The sequence below is a fragment of the Stomoxys calcitrans genome, chromosome 2 (genome assembly GCF_963082655.1).
Source record: "Stomoxys calcitrans chromosome 2, idStoCalc2.1, whole genome shotgun sequence".
NCBI classification, from domain to species: domain Eukaryota; kingdom Metazoa; phylum Arthropoda; class Insecta; order Diptera; family Muscidae; genus Stomoxys; species Stomoxys calcitrans.
The window spans coordinates 159,439,535-159,465,206 of NC_081553.1; the positions used below are offsets into that span (position 1 = coordinate 159,439,535).

The 25,672-nt window shown below is 44.5% G+C and overlaps 1 protein-coding gene across 2 annotated transcripts in view; it reads left to right on the plus strand.

Moving 5' to 3' along the window:
* Positions 1 to 25,672, plus strand: part of LOC106091645 (E3 ubiquitin-protein ligase hyd) — a 70,440-nt gene that overhangs the window by 21,760 nt on the left and 23,008 nt on the right. The window contains exons 10-14 of one of the 2 annotated variants that reach the window (XM_059364006.1): positions 145 to 620; positions 688 to 898; positions 979 to 2,829; positions 2,892 to 2,965; positions 3,025 to 3,362. In XM_059364006.1, coding sequence (XP_059219989.1) covers positions 145 to 620; positions 688 to 898; positions 979 to 2,829; positions 2,892 to 2,965; positions 3,025 to 3,362 — 2,950 coding nt within the window. The remainder of the gene's footprint in view (positions 1 to 144; positions 621 to 687; positions 899 to 978; positions 2,830 to 2,891; positions 2,966 to 3,024; positions 3,363 to 25,672) is intronic. The other variant, XM_059364008.1, reaches the window with a different exon arrangement.

A 25,672-nucleotide genomic window follows, 5' to 3' on the forward strand; every position in this document is an offset into this window, starting at 1 on the left:
AATACCAGTGAGTAGCACTACACTTTTATATACGTAGACAATTCGTGACTCCTTTTGTTAAAGGAGTTTTCTCTTGATGTGTTGCGTTTCGGTCTTTAGTACACGTTTGTTGTGTTAAGAAACTCAAGTTCATTACCATTACAGATATTGGTGTTTTGTTTCTTGAAGATGAATCTGGAGATTCTTCACCACAGGACGAAGAGGGTTCAGAGGATGGTGAAACCGATGATCATGATGACGATGAATTCTCTTATGCTGATCATCAATTGGAGCGAAGAAGTGCAAATTCTAATAATCGAAGTGATTTGGCACCACAATCAATGCAATGGGCAATACGAAGTCGCGATACGGCTCGTTCATCAGTTCGAATGCCTGCTGGCTCCAGTTTAGTGTTCATTGACCCTATGGCACTACGTCGGTCCACTGTTCCTGCAAGTACAGCGGTTGCAGCGCCTCCTCAAGAACAACATACAATGGCTACCACATCCAGTAATTTGGCGCGTGCCTTTGGCATTATAGTGCGCCAAATATCGGAGCTAATGAGTGGCCTAACATACAATATTTTAAATGACATTGAAACGTCCTTAAAGGTTCAACCAGAAGAAGCTGCGAAGTTACAGGTTTGATTCGTCGAGAGGGAGGTCAGGAAGTGTTTTATTGAATCAATTTTCTTTATTCTTTTTTAAGGAATTTGTTGAGAAATGCCTCAAGCCTACTTGGGATTGGATGTTTTCAGTAATGGACAGTACTGAAGCCCAACTAAAATTTGGAGCGTACCTAACAAATTACACTGATCCAGCTCATCCCCTTCACCCATTGAATTTAAGTGCGCAGAACAATTCAACTCAATCAAACGGTCAATCGAATACTACGTCATCTATAGGCATAAATGTTTTAGGTATGGTCTTGAGTGTTGTTTGGATTTTTTTTGTACGTTTTATTGTATGAACATACGTTTATTTATGACGACTATTTTAGCTTCTTCATCTCGCCGAGACTTTTTCACCTACTGTTTGTCGTTAATGCGAGCACACACTTCTGAACACCGCGATGCTTTACCAGTTCTAGATATAGCGGCACTGCGTCATATCGCCTATGTGCTGGACGGATTCATATATTATATGCGAAATGACACAAACTTTTACGAAAAAAGTGAAGGTATTGCTGGCAACACAATAAACACTACGGAAAACGATGACACTGATGATGAACTATCAAATATTCCAAACGATGAGCCGTATGGAGATGGAGGCATCGGATCGTCTTTAACGATGTTGGGATCGGGATCTATACGCCGACACACATTCTTTGCAAGATCCGACTCTACTTTGAGTCTAGGGTGCTTAGCTCCAGACGGCTTTGATTTGCCACTTGATGTGGCTATACCTTTAGCGGATAAACCACATCTCTTGCAACCAAATTCTAAGCGACAAGACCTGTTTGCCAATCTCCCTTTGATTGTATCGCCTACAGAAAATGTAGCAGCCTTGCAAAATAGCAAGCCAAATTTTAGTGTGCTCGATTACCCACCTACAAAATTAGGGTTTTCATCATATAGTATATCAAAGACATTTACCCATGACCAAACCACATCAGCAGATGCGATAAATCAAGTAAGTGAGGAAGAGGACGATTATAAATCTAACGAAAATAGCGAACAGTTATCCAAATCAAAATCATGTTTCCGTATAAATACTGACATGCCATCTAATGCCGACGTGGCTAATGAGGGCAGTGGTGGGAATGTGTATCTCCAATTAAAGAAGAAACAGTATTCAGATGACCTTAAATCGGCTGATCAAGACAAAAATGAACATCTTGATGCGATGGATGTTGACAACGCTGCTAGTGGTAATATCGAAAAGGCTGTTGAAATTCAAAACACAAATCAACCTGTGGTTATAGCTACTAGGCCCGATGTTATAATAGTTCCGAATAAAAATCAACGAACCCCCGACTCTTTGGATGCCGTGCAGCCAAATATTACTGGACCCTCTTCTTCTTCGGCAGTACGGAGCGTTATTGTTAGAGCAGGTGGCCTGTCCGACTTAGGCCCCATTAATGATGAGCCTTCGACTTCGCAAAAAGCAAGCATGCCTTATGTAGTTCCTACTGATTCCATTAAAAATATAGTCGGGCGTTCAACTAAAATACCATCATTAATATTCCCTACGAGAGGTCAACACTTTTGCCAGAAGTGTGACGCGAATGAATCTTCTCCATCGTGGAATTTTTTGTTAGGTAGGTGGAAGCTGGCTCTTGACTTATTCGGAAGAGTGTTTATGGATGACGTTGGCATGGAGCACGGTTCAGTTTTACCAGAGCTGCGAGGGTTTCCTGTAAAAGAAATGCGTTTTAGAAGACACATGGAAAAACTACGCAACGGCCAGCAACGTGATTTGATTCTCTGTAAACTAGAACGTAACCGTGACACTCTTATAATGCAAACGTTTAAGGAACTGAATTCTCAGTTTGGAAGTCAGAATAGACGCGTCCATCCACCTCTTACTTTCAATAGAGTTAAGGTAACTTTTAAGGATGAACCTGGTGAGGGGTCAGGAGTAGCCCGTAGTTTTTACACCTCAATATCAGAAGCGCTGCTAGCAAGTTCAAAAATGCCAAATTTGGAGTCTGTTCAAGTGGGAAATAACAGTGGGAAGTATGGAGTTCCATTTTCAAGTATTCTTCGCAACCGTGGATCGCAGGGTCGTGAGCCACCAAACTTACAAAGACGTGGTACCGGAAGCAAAATACTTTGGCGAACAGCAAGAGAAAAAAAGGCGCTAAATTTTTATGCTAGACCTTACATTCCCATTATGGACAACTCTGGTAATTAAAAGCAACAACTCTTTTAATGGTGATTTTGATTTCTTTTCTGATTTCCTTTAAAGATATATCTGGAGAAAACCCTAATGAACATTTGTCTGTACACTTGCAACAATTAGGGGAGCGTCTGTACCCAAAGGTTTGCACAACATTTAACATGTAATTGACAAGATGTTTAATATACTTTATATTTCTTAGATATGTTCTATAAATTCGGCAAATGCTTCCAAAATTACTGGGATGTTATTGGAAATACCAACGCCTCAATTGTTATCCATCTTATCTTCCGAGGAAATGTTGCGTCAGAAAGTCAACGAGGCACTCGATATTATTACATTTAAACAAAAGTCTGACTCGTCAAGTTCCTCATCTTCAGCAGGACAGTCCAAGAAGATGAATCCTGTCGTACTGTTGGAACCCTGTCATGTAGAAGATAACGATCCACTATTTTATATGCCAGGCAAACGAGGATTTTACACGCCTCGTCAAGGCTATGGATCCTTCGAACGTGTTAATGCTTTTAGAAATATCGGCAGGTAAGCTTATTTATTTTTATTTAGCGTTTATAAATAGAATAATTTTAGTAGTAGTTTATCCGTCGTCTGGTTCACACGTTTCTCCGTTTGTTATTGTTTGTCGCCCGTGCCGTCAATATTCATTTCTATCGTTTAAGAAAATTGAAATCTGAAAATTGAAAAAGAAAAAAAAAAACGAAAACGTCTAAGTGATGGCAGTCTGTCATCTGCCATGGCAGTAAAAGATATGTATGGGAGCTATATCTAAATCTGAACCGATTTATTCCAAAATCATTTGTAACATTTTTTTTGATAAGACACACTAATTAACAAAGTTTAGAAACGCTAGCTTGATTGAAAATAATTTGTACTGCAAATTTTGAATTTGAGTCCATGGTGCAGTGGCGCAGTGTCACATTGGATCTATATGGCATCTATATCCAAATATGATCCGATCTGGACCACATTTTACAGCGATGGGTAAAATGTGGTCCAGATCGGACTACTTATATCAGGCCGAAGATGGAATATAATTACAGCCGGCAAACTATCGATAATCCCAACATTTGATATTTTCGATATTAGTAATAGTAGTAGTAAATGTTTTAAAATGAATGAATAAGTATGACAGTTGGTATAAACAAAGTCTAGATTTAGTTCATAAACGAATTGGGAAAAATTCCAAGTATATTGTTTTCATGTTAAATAAAAAAAATATATAATTTGCTTTGATTTGCATTTTATCTATAATCGATATTTCTAATAAAAAATATCGTTAGTATCGAAACTATCGTTAATTTCCCATCACCTATATTTCAAACGAAAATGATATAAATAAATAAAATAAAATAGAATAAAATTTAAGTCAATTGGAAGTCATGAGAGAAATCATTGTACACAATTTTAGCCCTATCGGATGAAAATTGCGTCCTCTATAGGTGCAATGTATGTTGTAGGACACAATCAATGTCGGTTTGATAACCATCGATATTTTGCCAGCTCTACTATGGGCTGCAGTTTCCAAATCATCCTTTAAACTTCTGGACCGCGTTCAGAGAAATGCGCTGGTGTTGATTGGCGACGGTAGGGTATGCAACTCTATTGCTTTCCTGATGCTCAAGGAATACAATTGAGTGGGTCGTTGTTGTTGTTGTTGTTGTAGCAGTTTATTGTGTACTATCTTTCGTCTGCTTGATTCTGTTGAGTGTCAAGACCCAGGAACTCCGCGACTAGGATGGGGTGCGTCCACAGGGATCTGGGTCTGAGTCGAGTGGGTCTGGCCGGGCAGTTAAACAGGTGACGTGTATCGAGCGGTCCCTGGTTACAATCGGGACATACATCTTGCACGTCGGCATCAATCCTAGCTCTGTGGGAATTGAGGCGGCTGCATCTGCCGGAACGTAATTGAGCCAGAACCACTCTGGTTTGCCGGGGGAGGTCGATTTCTTCGGCTGCAAAGGGTGGTGGTCGTTCTCCAAGGACTACATTCACCCGGTAGCCAATTAACGCGTCTGCTACCGTGTCTGCATGAATGTTGTTCAGACCCGCTTGTGTGCCGCTTGATCTAGAGGTTCTCTCTTGTAGCGCTGGACCTCACGCTCTAGATCGTGTAGATCTACCTTAAGGCTTCTGGGCGGTGGGTATCTATCCACAAGATGATGATTTGGATGATTTCTGCGATAACAGCCCAAAAGGTATTGCTTAGACAGCATGTAGTTATGTCTTCGCACTGGTAGGATCTTTGTCTCCTGATGGAGGTGGTCCACATGAGAACTGAGGAGACAGCCCGTCGCAGTTCGGAGGGCGGCATTCTGACAGATCTGAATATTATTCCACTGCGTGTCACAAAGTTGACGTGACCACACTGGCGCTGCATAACTTACCACAGACCGGCCAATTGCTTTGTACGTGGTCAACAAGGTTTCTTTGTCTGCACCCCAAGTGCTGCCAGCGAGTGACTTGAGGACCTTGTTTCTACTTTTGACTTTATTGCAGATTGCTATGGCATGTGGGGAGAAAGTGTAGGAGCTGTCAAATGTGACGCCAAGGGACACTTGATGGTCGGGATCATTTCTCCATCGACCATCACAGTCAGCTCAGTTGTTGTTGTTGTTGTAGCAGTTTATTGTGTACTATCTTTCGTCTGCTTGATTCTGTTGAGTGTCAAGACCCAGGAACTCCGCGACTAAGATGGGGTGCGTCCACAGGGATCTGGGTCTGAGTCGAGTGGGTCTGGCCGGGCAGTTAAACAGGTGACGTGTATCGTGCGGTCCCTGGTTACAGTCGGGACATACATCTTGCACGTCGGCATCAATCCTAGCTCTGTGGGAATTGAGGCGGCTGCATCTGCCGGAACGTAATTGAGCCAGAATCACTCTGGTTTGCCGGGGGAGGTCGATTTCTTCGGGTGCAATGGGTGGCGGTCGTACTCCAAGGACTACATTCACCCGGTAGCCAGTTAACGCGTCTGCTACCGTGTCTGCATGAATGTTGTTCAGACCCGCTTGATATGCCGCTTGATCTAGAGGTTCTCTCTTGTAGCGCTGGACCTCACGCTCTAGATCATGTAGATCTACCTTAAGGCTTCTGGGCGGTGGGTATCTATCCACAAGATGATGATTTGGATGATTTCTGCGATAACAGCCCAAAAGGTATTGCTTAGACAGCATGTAGTTATGTCTTCGCACTGGTAGGATCTTTGTCTCCTGGTGGAGGTGGTCCACATGAGAACTAAGGAGGCAGCCCGTCGCAGTTCGGAGGGCGGCATTCTGACAGATCTGAATATTATTCCACTGCGTGTCACAAAGCTGACGTGACCACACTGGCGCTGCATAACTTACCACAGACCGGCCAATTGCTTTGTACGTGGTCAACAAGGTTTCTTTGTCTGCACCCCAAGTGCTGCCGGCGAGTGACTTGAGGACCTTGTTTCTACTTTTGACTTTATTGCAGATTTCTGTGGCATGTGGGGAGAAGGTGTAGGAGCTGTCAAATGTGACGCCAAGTATTTTGGGACACTTGATGGTCGGAATCAATTCTCCATCGACCATCACAGTCAGCTCAGAATTCACCTCACGCGTATTTGTAGTGAACAGTGTGGCTGAAGATTTGGTGGCGGATATCTTCAGATTTCTTGCAGCGAAATATGAGGCAAGCTCGTTGAGGTAGACGTTCAGCCTATCGCAGATGTCATCAATGGGTGGGGGGCCTGATGCCAAGATCGTACAGTCGTCCGCATATGATACGATCTCTATGCCGTCTGGAGGAGGTGGGATGGAGGAAAGGTAGAGGTTAAACAGAGCCGGAGATATCACCCCGCCTTGGGGAACTCCCTGTTTCACTCTACGGTGTTTTGACTTCTTATCCCTAAATTCCACAAATGACTGGCGGCCACACAGATAATTCGCGACCCAACGTTTAAGGCCTGGCTGGAGGGACGTGTTGGCGATGTCCTCAAATAATTTGGCATGGCTGACCGTGTCGAATGCCTTCGATAGGTCCAATGCCACGAGGACCGTCCTATCACATGGCCTGGGTTGATTGAAGCCACGGCAAATGTGTGTGGTGATGGCATGCAAAGCTGTTGTTGTGCTGTGCAGTCTCCGAAATCCGTGTTGATGCTCGGCGAATGGAAATTCTCCTACGAGGCTCGGGAGGAGTAATGCCTCAAGCGTCTTAGCCACTGGTGAGAGAAGGGAGATCGGTCTGTACGACTCCCCCAAACTCGGGTCTTTACCAGGCTTCAGTAGCGGGATCACTGCAATCCCATGGCAGCCGGTTGTACGTACCGGATTGACCCGATGGAATATTCATCGGCAAGGGCTGCCGCCTCAGTGTACGTGTTCGTCTTTTTTCGTCATGGGAGAGGCACATCCCGGAGTGCCTTCTCCGTATGCTTTTGGTCCGTGCCGGGATTGAAAAGAACCCCGGACCCTGGTTCTGTTCCGTTTGCCAGAACCGCCTTCATCATCGGTCAGTGTCGGTGAGGTGTAACAGGTGCTTGGAGTGGGTACATTTCCGTTCTTGCTCTGGCCTAACTTCGCTACGGGAGTATAGTCATACTGGCTATGTCGCTAGGTGCTGTGCGAACACAGCCAGCAGTGGGTCACAAGCGTCGCCGTCGTCGCCTTCGGCGTCCTCGTCGTCGGACTATGTGACCCCCCCCGACCTCTCCCGTACGGCAATTTATGCAAAGACAGCACCCTAGCCCTACTATTGCCAGGCCAGTGTCGGGAAATGTATCGTTCCTGCAGTTAAACTGCAATGGACTGCGAGGCAAGATTGATGAGATTGTGGATTTTATGAGTCGGAAGAGCATATCGGTCGCAGCGATCCAGGAGACAAAGCTGACTAACACCTGCAGCTTGCACAGTTGTCACGGCTACAATGTGCTACGTAAGGATCGCTCAAGGAATGGAGGTGGGGGATTGGCCTTCGTTATACACCATTCCGTGCAGTATAGACCTATCTCGCCTGCGCTTGACGCTAGTGACCCATACATGGAATGTATGGGGGTAGCAGTCAAGTCTGGTACTGCCGAGATAGATATATACAACGTGTATATACCGCCGGTTGGCAGCTGTGTCCCGATTAATGGCCAGGCCTACAGCCCCGACATAAGTGGGTTGCTATCTGGCCATAGTCGTCTGGTTCTGGGGGATTTCAATGCACATCACTCGTCATGGCATTCTCCCCTAGGCAACGACCAGCGTGGCATAGCTTTGGCAGAGCAGATAGATAGCTCCACGTTTTGCACGGTGAATGAGGATGCCCCCACTAGGATTACGAGGAGGTGCAGCAGCTCGCCAGACATCTCAATCGCATCCCCTGATCTCCTGAGTGACGTATCCTGGCAAGCCGTCATCTCTTTGGGGTCAGACCACCTCCCCATAATCCTCACCATCGACCGACCACCCGACTTCATAACCTCTGAGCGCCGAACGTTCATCAACTATAAGAAGGCCAATTGGACTGGCTTCAGAGAGTATACCAATCGCCGCTTCAATGAACTGCCACCCCCCTCTGATGTGCTTGTGGCCGAGAGGAAATTCCGAGACATCATCAACGCAGCAGCCGCTCGCTTTATACCAGCCGGTCGAATACCGCAAGTGCGACCCAATTTCCCGGCGCAAGCAGTGGTACTCGCAGACGAGCGTGATGGGATTCGTGCTATGGACCCCGCTAACCCCAGAATCAGCGAGCTGAATCTGGAAATAAACAGGGTAGTCAACGAACATAAGCGGAATTTGTGGCTGGAACACTTGGAGCAACGTGTTCGTCAGCTCAGTATTCACCTCACGCGTATTTGTAGTGAACAGTGTGGCTGAAGATTTGGTGGCGGATATCTTCAGATTTCTTGCAGCGAAATATGAGGCAAGCTCGTTGAGGTAGACGTTCAACCTATCACAGATGTCATCAATGGGTGGGGGGCCTGATGCCATGATCGTACAATCGTCCGCATAAGATACGATCTCTATGCCGTCTGGAGGAGGTGGGATGGAGGATAGGTAGAGGTTAAACAGAGCCGGAGATATCACCCCACCTTGGGGAACTCCCTGTTTCACTCTACGGTGTTTTGACTTCTTATCCCTAAATTCCACAAATGACTGGCGGCCACACAGATAATTCGCGACCCAACGTTTCAAGCCTGGCTGGAGGGACGTGTTGGCGATGTCCTCAAATAATTTGGCATGGCTGACCGTGTCGAATGCCTTCGACAGGTCCAGTGCCACGAGGACCGTCCTATCACATGGCCTGGGTTGATTGAAGCCACGGCAAATGTGTGTGGTGATGGCATGCAAAGCTGTTGTGCTGTGCAGTCTCCGAAATCCGTGTTGATGCTCGGCGAATGGAAATTCTCCTACGAGGCTCGGGAGGAGTAATGCCTCAAGCGTCTTAGCCATTGGTGAGAGAAGGGAGATCGGTCTGTACGACTCCCCCAAACTCGGGTCTTTACCAGGCTTCAGTATCGGGATCACTCTGCCCATTTTCCAGACATCGGGAACTATAAGAGTGTTCAATGACAGGTTAAGGACAGTGGTAAGGTACTCAACTCCAGGTAAATCCAGATTCTTCAGCATCAATGTAGAGATTCCGTCGGGGTCCAACGCCTTGGAAGATTTGGCGCCACGGATGACATTCGTAACTTCGCCCACGGTAAATTGTGATGACTGTTCATCGGCTCGGAGACCACGAATACGGCGAATGGCTCTCCTCCTTGCCCTGTCTCTCTCGGGATGCACAATAAATTGACGGTTGAACAACCTGGCGCATCTCTTCGGATCAGTCACGTTTATCTCGCCAAATGTGACTGAGGTCCTGTCGCCCCGTCTACCGGGGTTCGAGAGAGACTTAACAGTGGCCCACAGTTTGCCTGCACCGGTGCCTAAGTTACATTGCTCCAAGTGTTCCAGCCACAAATTCCGCTTATGTTCGTTGACTACCCTGTTTATTTCCAGATTCAGCTCGCTGATTCTGGGGTTAGCGGGGTCCATAGCACGAATCCCATCACGCTCGTCTGCGAGTACCACTGCTTGCGCCGGGAAATTGGGTCGCACTTGCGGTATTCGACCGGCTGGTATAAAGCGAGCGGCTGCTGCGTTGATGATGTCTCGGAATTTCCTCTCGGCCACAAGCACATCAGAGGGGGGTTGCAGTTCATTGAAGCGGCGATTGGTATACTCTCTGAAGCCAGTCCAATTGGCCTTCTTGTAATTGATGAACGTCCGGCGCTCAGGGGTTATAAAGTCGGGTGGTCGGTCGATGGTGAGGATTATGGGGAGGTGGTCTGACCCCAAAGAGATGACGGCTTGCCAGGATACGTCACTCAGGAGATCAGGGGATGCGATTGAGATGTCTGGCGAGTTGCTGCACCTCCTCGTAATCCTAATGGGGGCATCCTCATTCACCGTGCAAAACGTGGAGCTATCTATCTGCTCTGCCAAAGCTATGCCACGCTGGTCGTTACCTAGGGGAGAATGCCATGACGAGTGATGTGCATTAAAATCCCCCAGAACCAGACGACCATGGCCAGATAGCAACCCACTAATGTCGGGGCTGTAGGCCTGGCCATTAATCGGGACACAGCTACCAACCGGCGGTATATACACGTTGTATATCTCTATCTCGGCAGTACCAGACCTGACTGCTACCCCCATACATTCCATGTATGAGTCACTAGCGTCAAGCGCAGGCGAGATAGGTCTATACTGCACGGAATGGTGTATAACGAAGGCCAATCCCCCACCTCCATTCCTTGAGCGATCCTTACGTAGCACATTGTAGCCGTGACAACTGTGCAAGCTGCAGGTGTTAGTCAGCTTTGTCTCCTGGATCGCTGCGACCGATATGCTCTTCCGACTCATAAAATCCACAATCTCATCAATCTTGCCTCGCAGTCCATTGCAGTTTAACTGCAAGAACGATACACTTTCCGGCACTGGCCTGGCAATAGTAGGGCTAGGGTGCTGTCGTTGCATAAATTGCCAAGCACCGGTTGCACCTCACCGACACTGACCGATGATGAAGGCGGTTCTGGCAAACGGAACAGAACCAGGGTCCGGGGTTCTTTTCAATCCCGGCACGGACCAGAAGCGTACGGAGAAGGCACTCCGGGATGTGCCTCTCCCATGACGAAAAAAGATGAACACGTACACTGAGGCGGCAGCCCTTGCCGATGAAGATTCCATCGGGTCAATCCGATGCGTACAACCGGCTGCCATGGGATTGAAGTGGGTCGTGTGACGCTGTTCTATCAATACTTCCATGGTTTGTGCTCCACAGATATTAGCCTTCTTATTCCTGAAGTAAGGACTTTCGTCAGAAATACTAGACTATCTAGGAACTCACACCCGTTTGTTATTGGTTGACCAGCTGACCGTTCCATGCACTATGGTTAGGTTAGATTAGATTTAAGTGGCAGTCTGCCATCAGACTCACTTAGACGTTTTCGTCCATTGTGATACCACAGGAACAGAAGAAGGAATATGCCTTCTAGTTCCTACCGTTGAACCATCCATATCGCTTTAAAAAGCCCAATAACTTGCGAATGTTCACATCAGCTAAATCAGACAGGTTCTCCCGCTAGTGCGGGACACACACACAGAAGGTGTTATATAGTCTCTTCTTCTTCGATGTCCTCACAGCTTCTGCAAAAGTCGTTGCTGACAACCTTCAGCCTGTCAGCATCTTTTCCGATTAGACAGTGCCCCGTCATGACGGACACAATGACTGAGACATCTGTTATAATCAGTAACACCAAACCAGTAGACCTCTTCAAGTGTAGATTAGGCCACATAGTTTTGGTATGCTCACAGCCCCCTCTTTGTGACCATCTATCATTGACCATCAAAACTTAGCTTACATGTTGCTAGAGGTATAACCACAGATTCCAGTATCCCTAGAATATGTAGGGTAGTTCCTAGTCTCGCAAGCTCGTCCGCTTTACAATTCCCTGGGATATCTCTGTGGCCCGGCAACCATAGCAGGTGATTTTTTAACTGTTCTCGTTAAGAATCTGCGACAGCCGAGGGCGGTTTTTGTGTTCAGAAATACATTCTCCAGGGATTTAATGACTGCCATGATGTCTGAGAAGATAGTTATGCCAATCTTCGTTATGAAGTTATATCTTAGTCATTCCACCACTTGCTTAATTACAAGGATCTCCGCTGATACACACTGCAGGGGTCGGGTAACATTTTCGACATGACCAGTTAAAGTACACCCCAAAGCCCAACTGGTCGTTTAGTTTGGAACTATCCGCATAGAAGTTTATGTAACTTCTGTTACCAGGGATACCGTAGTTCCAATCGGTTCTATTATTAAAGTGGTGCAGTACTTTTTATCAAAAAGCGGCTCAGGTAGGGTGTAATCCACACTCCCTGGACCATCGGACATTGTATTAGGCATAATACAGTGTCTGTAGCCGTCACATGACCAAAGAGGAAGCTCCCTTAACCTCACTGCAGTGGTCGCAGCAATTTGTTTAGTCACAATGTCCACAGGCATTAGATGTAGCATTAAAATCAGTGCGTTAGATGATGTCGTCCACAGTGCGGCTGTGATGCACAAGAAAAATCATCCTTTGGATCCGGATAAGTATTGAACAGTAGATGTACTTTTGAAACGCCGTCCACCAGACCACAACACCATATAGCATCAATACCATGGTAGCCGGTTATACATAACCGGATTGACCCGATGGATTCCTTCATCGGCAAGGGCTGCCGCCTTAGTGTACAAAACACTGCTACAACACAACAACAACCATATAGCATTATAGGTCTGACAATTGCAGTATATACCCAATGCATGACACGCAAAACACACAACTCTTTTGCCAATGGCTCTCTTGCAGGTGTATAGGGCAAGAGTTGCCTTTCTCGGGCGTAAAATACGAGCTGTTTTAGATGCCATCAGAAAACCTTAATGCGCTGATCGAAAAGTCAACAGTCAATGGGAAGCTCGGGACAATAGCAAACAAGGCACTAAGAACAAGAAGTTCAATCCTGGTGACTTTTTATATGCGCAGAATTTCAAGGCAAATAAGAGCAACTGCGTTCCCGGAGAAATCATTGAGAAAGTAGGAAATGTCATTTACAACACAATCATACAAGTTGGTGATAGAAAAATTCTAGTCAGGGCGCATGCAGTCTAAATTAGAAGATAATTTGCGGATGATGACGAAATTTCTGAATCATAATGCAGACTGCCATTGGATATTTTACTCGAAGAATTCAACATGGGTTCTGCATATGATGACGCTTTTACAACGCCTCCAGAATCACCTCATTGGTCGCCTCAGCGTATTACAAGCCGTAGAAAACCTGTATAAACCATATCCCAATCACCTATATCATCATAAAAGGGGAGATGTTAGGGTAACACTTATTGCCACACTTGAATGTGGCATAAACAAGCATCGTACGAATCTGGGAATGCATTTACGTGATGCGCATAAAGGCCGCACTTATATTGTTTTGAAGAGTTTTAAGTTTTGCTCATTCTTTTACAATTAGTGAACACACGCAAATTAGTTAAATTAAACATCTTTAGTTCTACACAAATAAACTGGCTTATTACAACGTTTGTCCCTGTTCCTTATTGGAATGTTCGTGGGCAAAATTTGCATTTGCATTACAACGTTAAAGCATGTAGTCCTTGGTCGTTCTCCAAGGACTACATTCACCCGGTAGCCAATTAACGCGTCTGCTACCGTGTCTGCATGAATGTTGTTCAGACCCGCTTGTGTGCCGCTTGATCTAGAGGTTCTCTCTTGTAGCGCTGGACCTCACGCTCTAGATCGTGTAGATCTACCTTAAGGCTTCTGGGCGGTGGGTATCTATCCACAAGATGATGATTTGGATGATTTCTGCGATAACAGCCCAAAAGGTATTGCTTAGACAGCATGTAGTTATGTCTTCGCACTGGTAGGATCTTTGTCTCCTGATGGAGGTGGTCCACATGAGAACTGAGGAGACAGCCCGTCGCAGTTCGGAGGGCGGCATTCTGACAGATCTGAATATTATTCCACTGCGTGTCACAAAGTTGACGTGACCACACTGGCGCTGCATAACTTACCACAGACCGGCCAATTGCTTTGTACGTGGTCAACAAGGTTTCTTTGTCTGCACCCCAAGTGCTGCCAGCGAGTGACTTGAGGACCTTGTTTCTACTTTTGACTTTATTGCAGATTGCTGTGGCATGTGGGGAGAAAGTGTAGGAGCTGTCAAATGTGACGCCAAGGGACACTTGATGGTCGGGATCATTTCTCCATCGACCATCACAGTCAGCTCAGTATTCACCTCACGCGTGTTTGTAGTGAACAGTGTGGCTGAAGATTTGGTGGCGGATATCTTCAGATTTCTTGCAGCGAAATATGAGGCAAGCTCGTTGAGGTAGACGTTCAACCTATCACAGATGTCATCAATGGGTGGGGGGCCTGATGCCATGATCGTACAATCGTCCGCATAAGATACGATCTCTATGCCGTCTGGAGGAGGTGGGATGGAGGATAGGTAGAGGTTAAACAGAGCCGGAGATATCACCCCACCTTGGGGAACTCCCTGTTTCACTCTACGGTGTTTTGACTTCTTATCCCTAAATTCCACAAATGACTGGCGGCCACACAGATAATTCGCGACCCAACGTTTCAAGCCTGGCTGGAGGGACGTGTTGGCGATGTCCTCAAATAATTTGGCATGGCTGACCGTGTCGAATGCCTTCGACAGGTCCAGTGCCACGAGGACCGTCCTATCACATGGCCTGGGTTGATTGAAGCCACGGCAAATGTGTGTGGTGATGGCATGCAAAGCTGTTGTGCTGTGCAGTCTCCGAAATCCGTGTTGATGCTCGGCGAATGGAAATTCTCCTACGAGGCTCGGGAGGAGTAATGCCTCAAGCGTCTTAGCCATTGGTGAGAGAAGGGAGATCGGTCTGTACGACTCCCCCAAACTCGGGTCTTTACCAGGCTTCAGTATCGGGATCACTCTGCCCATTTTCCAGACATCGGGAACTATAAGAGTGTTCAATGACAGGTTAAGGACAGTGGTAAGGTACTCAACTCCAGGTAAATCCAGATTCTTCAGCATCAATGTAGAGATTCCGTCGGGGTCCAACGCCTTGGAAGATTTGGCGCCACGGATGACATTCGTAACTTCGCCCACGGTAAATTGTGATGACTGTTCATCGGCTCGGAGACCACGAATACGGCGAATGGCTCTCCTCCTTGCCCTGTCTCTCTCGGGATGCACAATAAATTGACGGTTGAACAACCTGGCGCATCTCTTCGGATCAGTCACGTTTATCTCGCCAAATGTGACTGAGGTCCTGTCGCCCCGTCTACCGGGGTTCGAGAGAGACTTAACAGTGGCCCACAGTTTGCCTGCACCGGTGCCTAAGTTACATTGCTCCAAGTGTTCCAGCCACAAATTCCGCTTATGTTCGTTGACTACCCTGTTTATTTCCAGATTCAGCTCGCTGATTCTGGGGTTAGCGGGGTCCATAGCACGAATCCCATCACGCTCGTCTGCGAGTACCACTGCTTGCGCCGGGAAATTGGGTCGCACTTGCGGTATTCGACCGGCTGGTATAAAGCGAGCGGCTGCTGCGTTGATGATGTCTCGGAATTTCCTCTCGGCCACAAGCACATCAGAGGGGGGTTGCAGTTCATTGAAGCGGCGATTGGTATACTCTCTGAAGCCAGTCCAATTGGCCTTCTTGTAATTGATGAACGTCCGGCGCTCAGGGGTTATAAAGTCGGGTGGTCGGTCGATGGTGAGGATTATGGGGAGGTGGTCTGACCCCAAAGAGATGACGGCTTGCCAGGATACGTCACTCAGGAGATCAGGGGATGCGATTGAGATGTCTGGCGAGTTGCTGCACCTCCTCGTAATCCTAATGGGGGCATCCTCATTCACCGTGCAAAACGTGGAGCTATCTATCTGCTCTGCCAAAGCTATGCCACGCTGGTCGTTACCTAGGGGAGAATGCCATGACGAGTGATGTGCATTAAAATCCCCCAGAACCAGACGACCATGGCCAGATAGCAACCCACTAATGTCGGGGCTGTAGGCCTGGCCATTAATCGGGACACAGCTACCAACCGGCGGTATATACACGTTGTATATCTCTATCTCGGCAGTACCAGACCTGACTGCTACCCCCATACATTCCATGTATGAGTCACTAGCGTCAAGCGCAGGCGAGATAGGTCTATACTGCACGGAATGGTGTATAACGAAGGCCAATCCCCCACCTCCATTCCTTGAGCGATCCTTACGTAGCACATTGTAGCCGTGACAACTGTGCAAGCTGCAGGTGTTAGTCAGCTTTGTCTCCTGGATCGCTGCGACCGATATGCTCTTCCGACTCATAAAATCCACAATCTCATCAATCTTGCCTCGCAGTCCATTGCAGTTTAACTGCAAGAACGATACACTTCCCGGCACTGGCCTGGCAATAGTAGGGCTAGGGTGCTGTCGTTGCATAAATTGCCAAGCACCGGTTGCACCTCACCGACACTGACCGATGATGAAGGCGGTTCTGGCAAACGGAACAGAACCAGGGTCCGGGGTTCTTTTCAATCCCGGCACGGACCAGAAGCGTACGGAGAAGGCACTCCGGGATGTGCCTCTCCCATGACGAAAAAAGATGAACACGTACACTGAGGCGGCAGCCCTTGCCGATGAAGATTCCATCGGGTCAATCCGATGCGTACAACCGGCTGCCATGGGATTGAAGTGGGTCGTGTGACGCTGTTCTATCAATACTTCCATGGTTTGTGCTCCACAGATATTAGCCTTCTTATTCCTGAAGTAAGGACTTTCGTCAGAAATACTAGACTATCTTGATACATACGTGCTGTTAAGTTATACATACGTGCTTACATACCGCTCATACAAATTTCTAAGTAATTGTTGGATTTCACGCCGTTATAGTATCAGCTTGCATTTGTATTGATGGATCGTTGATTGCTGAGGCTCTGAAGGTGAAGGGAGCAGCCTTGGTAACAAATTCAACCACTTTTTTCAAAAATATCCAATTGAAATCTTAATAATACCACAAAAAACATTGGAAATTATTGGAAATATGTTAACCGGTTGCTGCTAAGAAAAGTCTACCAGGTCAGAATCAAAACAACTACAGCTGATCTAGCCGCCACGTGAAACATCTGTCAGTAAAAGGTGGAGGCCGAGACTACACAACATTAACCAATATAGAGCGTTCACACATCAAAACATTTCTAAAACCAGGCTCACACGTTAAGACGGCCTTCTTAAACTAAAGTACCAATTTTTTTTTTATTGTAACATTCGAAAAAAATACGTTATAAAACAAAACAAAATGAATACCCCGAAGAGAACACTACGGGAAACATCGCCAGAGGAAGCAACTGCTTTTAAAAGGACTGCCCTTGTAGGAAATATTGAGGTAAATGAATTAATGATTATGATGCAAAAATCTATGGAAGCAGTTATGGATGAAAAGATCAAAACTCTTTGTACAAAAACTGATGTTGAAGATCTTAAACAACACATAACAGATATTGACATTAAAGTTGAGAGTCTAAAAAACGAAAATCTGAAATTGAAGGAGGAAATAAATCAGCTTAAATTAGAAAGAGAAAAAGATCAACAACAAATAAGAAGATTAGTTGACCATGGAAGACGCAAAAATGTTATATTTAGGGGTCTAGTTAAAGAAGGTACCCCCATTAATTCTGTTCAGAATATATGCAAGAATGTACTAAAATTACCCAATGTACTAGTGACCACTGCTAGGGTAATACACACGGCTTCTAACAGCAAAATATCAGTTGTAGCCGAGATGCAAAATCAAGAAATGGCTGAATTAATACTCAAAAACACTGTGAAACTGGCAGGATCAACTGTAAAAATTGAAAGGGATCTAAATGAAAATCAACAGGTCGATCGAAAAGTTATGATGCAATTGAAAACTGACATTTTATTGAAAAGCAAAACTCACAGAGTGATGGTAAAAAATTCGTCTATTAAGATTGGTACGCAATGGATGTCGTGGAATAGCAACAAAATACTTGTCAGTGGAGATAAGAAAGCAGCAGATATACTGAAAGAACTATATGGAGAAATCATCGAAGACGTGAGTTTAAACTATCACCAATTGCTTCAAAAATCGAATCAAAAAAACTAATAAGAAACAATGTGTGTACCTTTAAAGACTTAGATATAAGTTATCCTATAAACATAAAAATATTGTCTTATAACATACATGGCCTAGCAAACAAGGTTCTATTTGCAGATTTCTTTGCCTATATAAAAACTATGGATATCGTTGCTTTACAAGAAACCCATGTCTGCGCTGATAGCTTTGAACGCTTTAAAATTTACTTCGGAGAGTTTGAGCAGAAATGGATACCAGCTACGAGACAAAGTAATTACGGAAGAGGTATAGGAGGATATTTTCTGGGAATCAAAAAGGATTTGCGGATAAAGGGTTTCAATAGTACATTCCAAACTATAGAGAATATGTGTGTTATTTGCATAAAAACTCAAAACACGGCATTCACTATTATACCTATCTATATGAGATCAGCAATGTGGGAAGAAACATACGAAATCGTAAAAAATGTAACCCGGCACAGTGAAGTTGTAAATCCAATAGTCATTGGAGATCTTAACGTCAGAATTGGGAACATGCAGATACTCCTAGATGAGGTATATAAAGAAGAATTTTCGGCAGGTTTTGAGAAAAGAAAGTCCAAGGATATTATTATAAATAACAGAGGAAGACAGTTTTTGGACCTGTGCTATGACTCTGGATTGTTTGTTATCAACGGTATGACGGCGGGTGATGAAAATGGAGAGTTTACGTTTGTTAGTGGCGTTGGCGAATCAGTTAACGATATATGTGCCGTCAGTCAAGATCTTTTGAAATTTGTAGAAAAATTTAATGTAGATGATAAAATGTGGTCAGACCACTTTCCAATAATTCTGACTCTGAAAATGCTTACAAAAGAGAACAAATCAAAACTTTTACCTAAATTGCATTGGAACCCCAAAGGTTTAGCAAAATACCAATCCAAAGTATCATCAGTTTTACAAGATAGAAAACAAACAACAATATCGTTTACCTGCGGAGACATAGTAAAGATAATAAAAGAGGCTCACTATGATGTAAGTGTAAAAAGCCAAGAATTCACTCCAAAACAAAAATGGTTTAATATAACGTGCCATAAAACAAGAATACTTGTTCAGGCCACACTCAAGAAATACAGGGCCAACAGTAGCGAGGAAAATAGACTGGAGTATCGGGATCAAAGGCAAAAATATAAGGAAATCTGTCAAAAAGCTAAAGACTCTTACTATAAAATCATAGAAAGCAACCTAGAAAGAGTGCAAAATAGCAAAGAGTGGTGGAAAATTGCCAAAGAAATAAGAAACACGAACTACTATCAAGAAATTAAATCTTCTGCAGAAGATCTACAAACGCACTTCAAAAATCTATTAAATCCTCACCAAGAGCAATCAGACATCCAATATGCACACAATTTGCAATTTTATCACGAGCTGGACACGCCAATAACACTGTCGGAAGTCAAAAAAGTTTTGAGTAAAACAAAAGACCATAAGGCTCCTGGCGAGGATAGAGTGCCATACGAATTTTTTAAAAATGCACCAAATGATCTATTGGCAGAAATTGTGAATACGTTCAATACCTTGTACGACTCCGGTTGTGTTGATGAATCATTACTCAGGACTATCATTTATCCAATTTTCAAAAAGGGGGATAGAACCTTGTCGTGCAACTATAGAGGTATTGCATTTATGAATTGTATTGCAAAAATAATGATGGGCATACTTAATGAAAGACTGTCACTATGGTCGGAGAAACATAAGATACTAAATGAGTATCAAGCAGGTTTTCGTAAAAATTATAGCACGTCTGACAATATTTATAACCTATCCTCAATCGTACATTTGAATTTCAGCCAAAAAAAGAAAACGTATGCTTTTTTCGTTGACTTTAAGGCGGCGTTCGATAACATTTCAAGGAAAGCGCTCATATTCAAACTGCAATCGATAGGCATGTCAACGAAAGCTGTAAGATTTATCGAAAACGTTTATAAAGACACAACATCAGCAGTGTGGACCGGAAATGAATTGTCGGAATACTTCAATACTTCGTCAGGTGTCAAACAAGGATGCCTACTCTCACCGCTATTATTTGCTCTGTACCTAAATGACCTGCATGACACTCTAGAAGGCGGAGTTAACCTAAATGGATTAAATGTAAGATTACTTCTATATGCCGATGACATCGTAATACTAGCCGATGAACCAAATGTGCTACAACAAATGATCTACAACTTGGAAGAGTATTGTAAACTATGGACAGTCGAAGTAAATTTAAATAAATCAAAAATTATGGTATTTAGAAAAGGTGGGAGAATAGCCAGAAATGAAAACTGGACATTTAAATCGAATCCTGTGACGATAACATCGGAATATTGTTATCTAGGAGTAACATTAACACCATCCATGAGCTTTAGCAAGCATGTTGAAAAAAGGAATCAAGCAGCAAAAACTAGTATAAATAGCACATGGAACGACTTTCTAAAAAAACAGGATGTACCACTTCAATCTAAGTGGAAACTCTTTCTAGCCGTTAGCAGATCAATACAATCATACGCTGCGCAAGTATGGGGTTACAAACACTTTGAGGAAGTTGACAAGCTGCAGACATATTTCATCAAGAGAATGCTTAATCTCCCAGATTGCATACCAACATACGCCATAATGCTAGAAACTTCCATCGAAAATGGACATATATTTACACTAGATTTAAACATAAGATATGTGTTTAAAACTCTATTTGAGTACGACGAATCTCGTCTACCATTTCTTCTTTCAAAGAAAATACTGCAGAACAAATTATCCTGGGTAAAACGCCTAAATGAAATGGGAGCGGAACATGATATTGAGTGGTCAATAAACAATCTGAACAAAACAACTTGGAAAGAAAACGGAACTAAACTGCTACAAGCACTAAGAGTAAAGAATTATAATATATATATGTCGAGAAAGCAGAGCACAAGTAGGATATACAGAAATTTAGATCCTATGCAAGGAGCAAACTATTTAAAAACATCATATAAGATCGAAGACATAAGATGCATACTACAGATCAGAACAGAAACAACGATTCTAAATGGTAATATATACAGGAACAATGGATCCGAAATATGTTCGCTCTGCAACACAATGGAGATAGAAAACGTGGAACACTTCATAGGCCGGTGCCCGGTGTTAAAAGAAATTAGGAAAATATATTTTAACAAGGAAATATTAACAGAAAACGAAGTAATAAGTCTTCTTGATGGCGCAGTTGTAGAATGGACACGGCTTGCAAAATACACCAAAATGGCTATGAGATACAGGCTAAATCTGATAAATGAATTCAACTATTAAACTGAATATTATCTGTATATATATGTATAACAATAGCAAAACCCCATATGCAGACTAACGACAATATGTCATGTCTTAGAGATTAATATTAAGTATTTATTTATATATTGTACAAAATCTTACCACACATTGTATACATAAAGAATTATGAAAATAAATACTACTACTACTACTACTAGACTATCTAGGAACTCACACCCGTTTGTTATTGGTTGACCAGCTGACCGTTCCATGCACTATGGTTAGGTTAGATTAGATTTAAGTGGCAGTCTGCCATCAGACTCACTTAGACGTTTTCGTCCATTGTGATACCACAGGAACAGAAGAAGGAATATGCCTTCTAGTTCCTACCGTTGAACCATCCATATCGCTTTAAAAAGCCCAATAACTTGCGAATGTTCACATCAGCTAAATCAGACAGGTTCTCCCGCTAGTGCGGGACACACACACAGAAGGTGTTATATAGTCTCTTCTTCTTCGATGTCCTCACAGCTTCTGCAAAAGTCGTTGCTGACAACCTTCAGCCTGTCAGCATCTTTTCCGATTAGACAGTGCCCCGTCATGACGGACACAATGACTGAGACATCTGTTATAATCAGTAACACCAAACCAGTAGACCTCTTCAAGTGTAGATTAGGCCACATAGTTTTGGTATGCTCACAGCCCCCTCTTTGTGACCATCTATCATTGACCATCAAAACTTAGCTTACATGTTGCTAGAGGTATAACCACAGATTCCAGTATCCCTAGAATATGTAGGGTAGTTCCTAGTCTCGCAAGCTCGTCCGCTTTACAATTCCCTGGGATATCTCTGTGGCCCGGCAACCATAGCAGGTGATTTTTTAACTGTTCTCGTTAAGAATCTGCGACAGCCGAGGGCGGTTTTTGTGTTCAGAAATACATTCTCCAGGGATTTAATGACTGCCATGATGTCTGAGAAGATAGTTATGCCAATCTTCGTTATGAAGTTATATCTTAGTCATTCCACCACTTGCTTAATTACAAGGATCTCCGCTGATACACACTGCAGGGGTCGGGTAACATTTTCGACATGACCAGTTAAAGTACACCCCAAAGCCCAACTGGTCGTTTAGTTTGGAACTATCCGCATAGAAGTTTATGTAACTTCTGTTACCAGGGATACCGTAGTTCCAATCGGTTCTATTATTAAAGTGGTGCAGTACTTTTTATCAAAAAGCGGCTCAGGTAGGGTGTAATCCACACTCCCTGGACCATCGGACATTGTATTAGGCATAATACAGTGTCTGTAGCCGTCACATGACCAAAGAGGAAGCTCCCTTAACCTCACTGCAGTGGTCGCAGCAATTTGTTTAGTCACAATGTCCACAGGCATTAGATGTAGCATTAAAATCAGTGCGTTAGATGATGTCGTCCACAGTGCGGCTGTGATGCACAAGAAAAATCATCCTTTGGATCCGGATAAGTATTGAACAGTAGATGTACTTTTGAAACGCCGTCCACCAGACCACAACACCATATAGCATCAATACCATGGTAGCCGGTTATACATAACCGGATTGACCCGATGGATTCCTTCATCGGCAAGGGCTGCCGCCTTAGTGTACAAAACACTGCTACAACACAACAACAACCATATAGCATTATAGGTCTGACAATTGCAGTATATACCCAATGCATGACACGCAAAACACACAACTCTTTTGCCAATGGCTCTCTTGCAGGTGTATAGGGCAAGAGTTGCCTTTCTCGGGCGTAAAATACGAGCTGTTTTAGATGCCATCAGAAAACCTTAATGCGCTGATCGAAAAGTCAACAGTCAATTGGAAGCTCGGGACAATAGCAAACAAGGCACTAAGAACAAGAAGTTCAATCCTGGTGACTTTTTATATGCGCAGAATTTCAAGGCAAATAAGAGCAACTGCGTTCCCGGAGAAATCATTGAGAAAGTAGGAAATGTCATTTACAACACAATCATACAAGTTGGTGATAGAAAAATTCTAGTCAGGGCGCATGCAGTCTAAATTAGAAGATAATTTGCGGATGATGACGAAATTTCTGAATCATAATGCAGACTGCCATTGGATATTTTACTCGAAGAATTCAACATGGGTTCTGCATATGATGACGCTTTTACAACGCCTCCAGAATCACCTCATTGGTCGCCTCAGCGTATTACAAGCCGTAGAAAACCTGTATAAACCATATCCCAATCACCTATATCATCATAAAAGGGGAGATGTTAGGGTAACACTTATTGCCACACTTGAATGTGGCATAAACAAGCATCGTACGAATCTGGGAATGCATTTACGTGATGCGCATAAAGGCCGCACTTATATTGTTTTGAAGAGTTTTAAGTTTTGCTCATTCTTTTACAATTAGTGAACACACGCAAATTAGTTAAATTAAACATCTTTAGTTCTACACAAATAAACTGGCTTATTACAACGTTTGTCCCTGTTCCTTATTGGAATGTTCGTGGGCAAAATTTGCATTTGCATTACAACGTTAAAGCATGTAGTCCTTGGTCGTTCTCCAAGGACTACATTCACCCGGTAGCCAATTAACGCGTCTGCTACCGTGTCTGCATGAATGTTGTTCAGACCCGCTTGTGTGCCGCTTGATCTAGAGGTTCTCTCTTGTAGCGCTGGACCTCACGCTCTAGATCGTGTAGATCTACCTTAAGGCTTCTGGGCGGTGGGTATCTATCCACAAGATGATGATTTGGATGATTTCTGCGATAACAGCCCAAAAGGTATTGCTTAGACAGCATGTAGTTATGTCTTCGCACTGGTAGGATCTTTGTCTCCTGATGGAGGTGGTCCACATGAGAACTGAGGAGACAGCCCGTCGCAGTTCGGAGGGCGGCATTCTGACAGATCTGAATATTATTCCACTGCGTGTCACAAAGTTGACGTGACCACACTGGCGCTGCATAACTTACCACAGACCGGCCAATTGCTTTGTACGTGGTCAACAAGGTTTCTTTGTCTGCACCCCAAGTGCTGCCAGCGAGTGACTTGAGGACCTTGTTTCTACTTTTGACTTTATTGCAGATTGCTGTGGCATGTGGGTAGAAAGTGTAGGAGCTGTCAAATGTGACGCCAAGGGACACTTGATGGTCGGGATCATTTCTCCATCGACCATCACAGTCAGCTCAGTATTCACCTCACGCGTATTTGTAGTGAACAGTGTGGCTGAAGATTTGGTGGCGGATATCTTCAGATTTCTTGCAGCGAAATATGAGGCAAGCTCGTTGAGGTAGACGTTCAACCTATCACAGATGTCATCAATGGGTGGGGGGCCTGATGCCATGATCGTACAATCGTCCGCATAAGATACGATCTCTATGCCGTCTGGAGGAGGTGGGATGGAGGATAGGTAGAGGTTAAACAGAGCCGGAGATATCACCCCACCTTGGGGAACTCCCTGTTTCACTCTACGGTGTTTTGACTTCTTATCCCTAAATTCCACAAATGACTGGCGGCCACACAGATAATTCGCGACCCAACGTTTCAGGCCTGGCTGGAGGGACGTGTTGGCGATGTCCTCAAATAATTTGGCATGGCTGACCGTGTCGAATGCCTTCGACAGGTCCAGTGCCACGAGGACCGTCCTATCACATGGCCTGGGTTGATTGAAGCCACGGCAAATGTGTGTGGTGATGGCATGCAAAGCTGTTGTGCTGTGCAGTCTCCGAAATCCGTGTTGATGCTCGGCGAATGGAAATTCTCCTACGAGGCTCGGGAGGAGTAATGCCTCAAGCGTCTTAGCCATTGGTGAGAGAAGGGAGATCGGTCTGTACGACTCCCCCAAACTCGGGTCTTTACCAGGCTTCAGTATCGGGATCACTCTGCCCATTTTCCAGACATCGGGAACTATAAGAGTGTTCAATGACAGGTTAAGGACAGTGGTAAGGTACTCAACTCCAGGTAAATCCAGATTCTTCAGCATCAATGTAGAGATTCCGTCGGGGTCCAACGCCTTGGAAGATTTGGCGCCACGGATGACATTCGTAACTTCGCCCACGGTAAATTGTGATGACTGTTCATCGGCTCGGAGACCACGAATACGGCGAATGGCTCTCCTCCTTGCCCTGTCTCTCTCGGGATGCACAATAAATTGACGGTTGAACAACCTGGCGCATCTCTTCGGATCAGTCACGTTTATCTCGCCAAATGTGACTGAGGTCCTGTCGCCCCGTCTACCGGGGTTCGAGAGAGACTTAACAGTGGCCCACAGTTTGCCTGCACCGGTGCCTAAGTTACATTGCTCCAAGTGTTCCAGCCACAAATTCCGCTTATGTTCGTTGACTACCCTGTTTATTTCCAGATTCAGCTCGCTGATTCTGGGGTTAGCGGGGTCCATAGCACGAATCCCATCACGCTCGTCTGCGAGTAC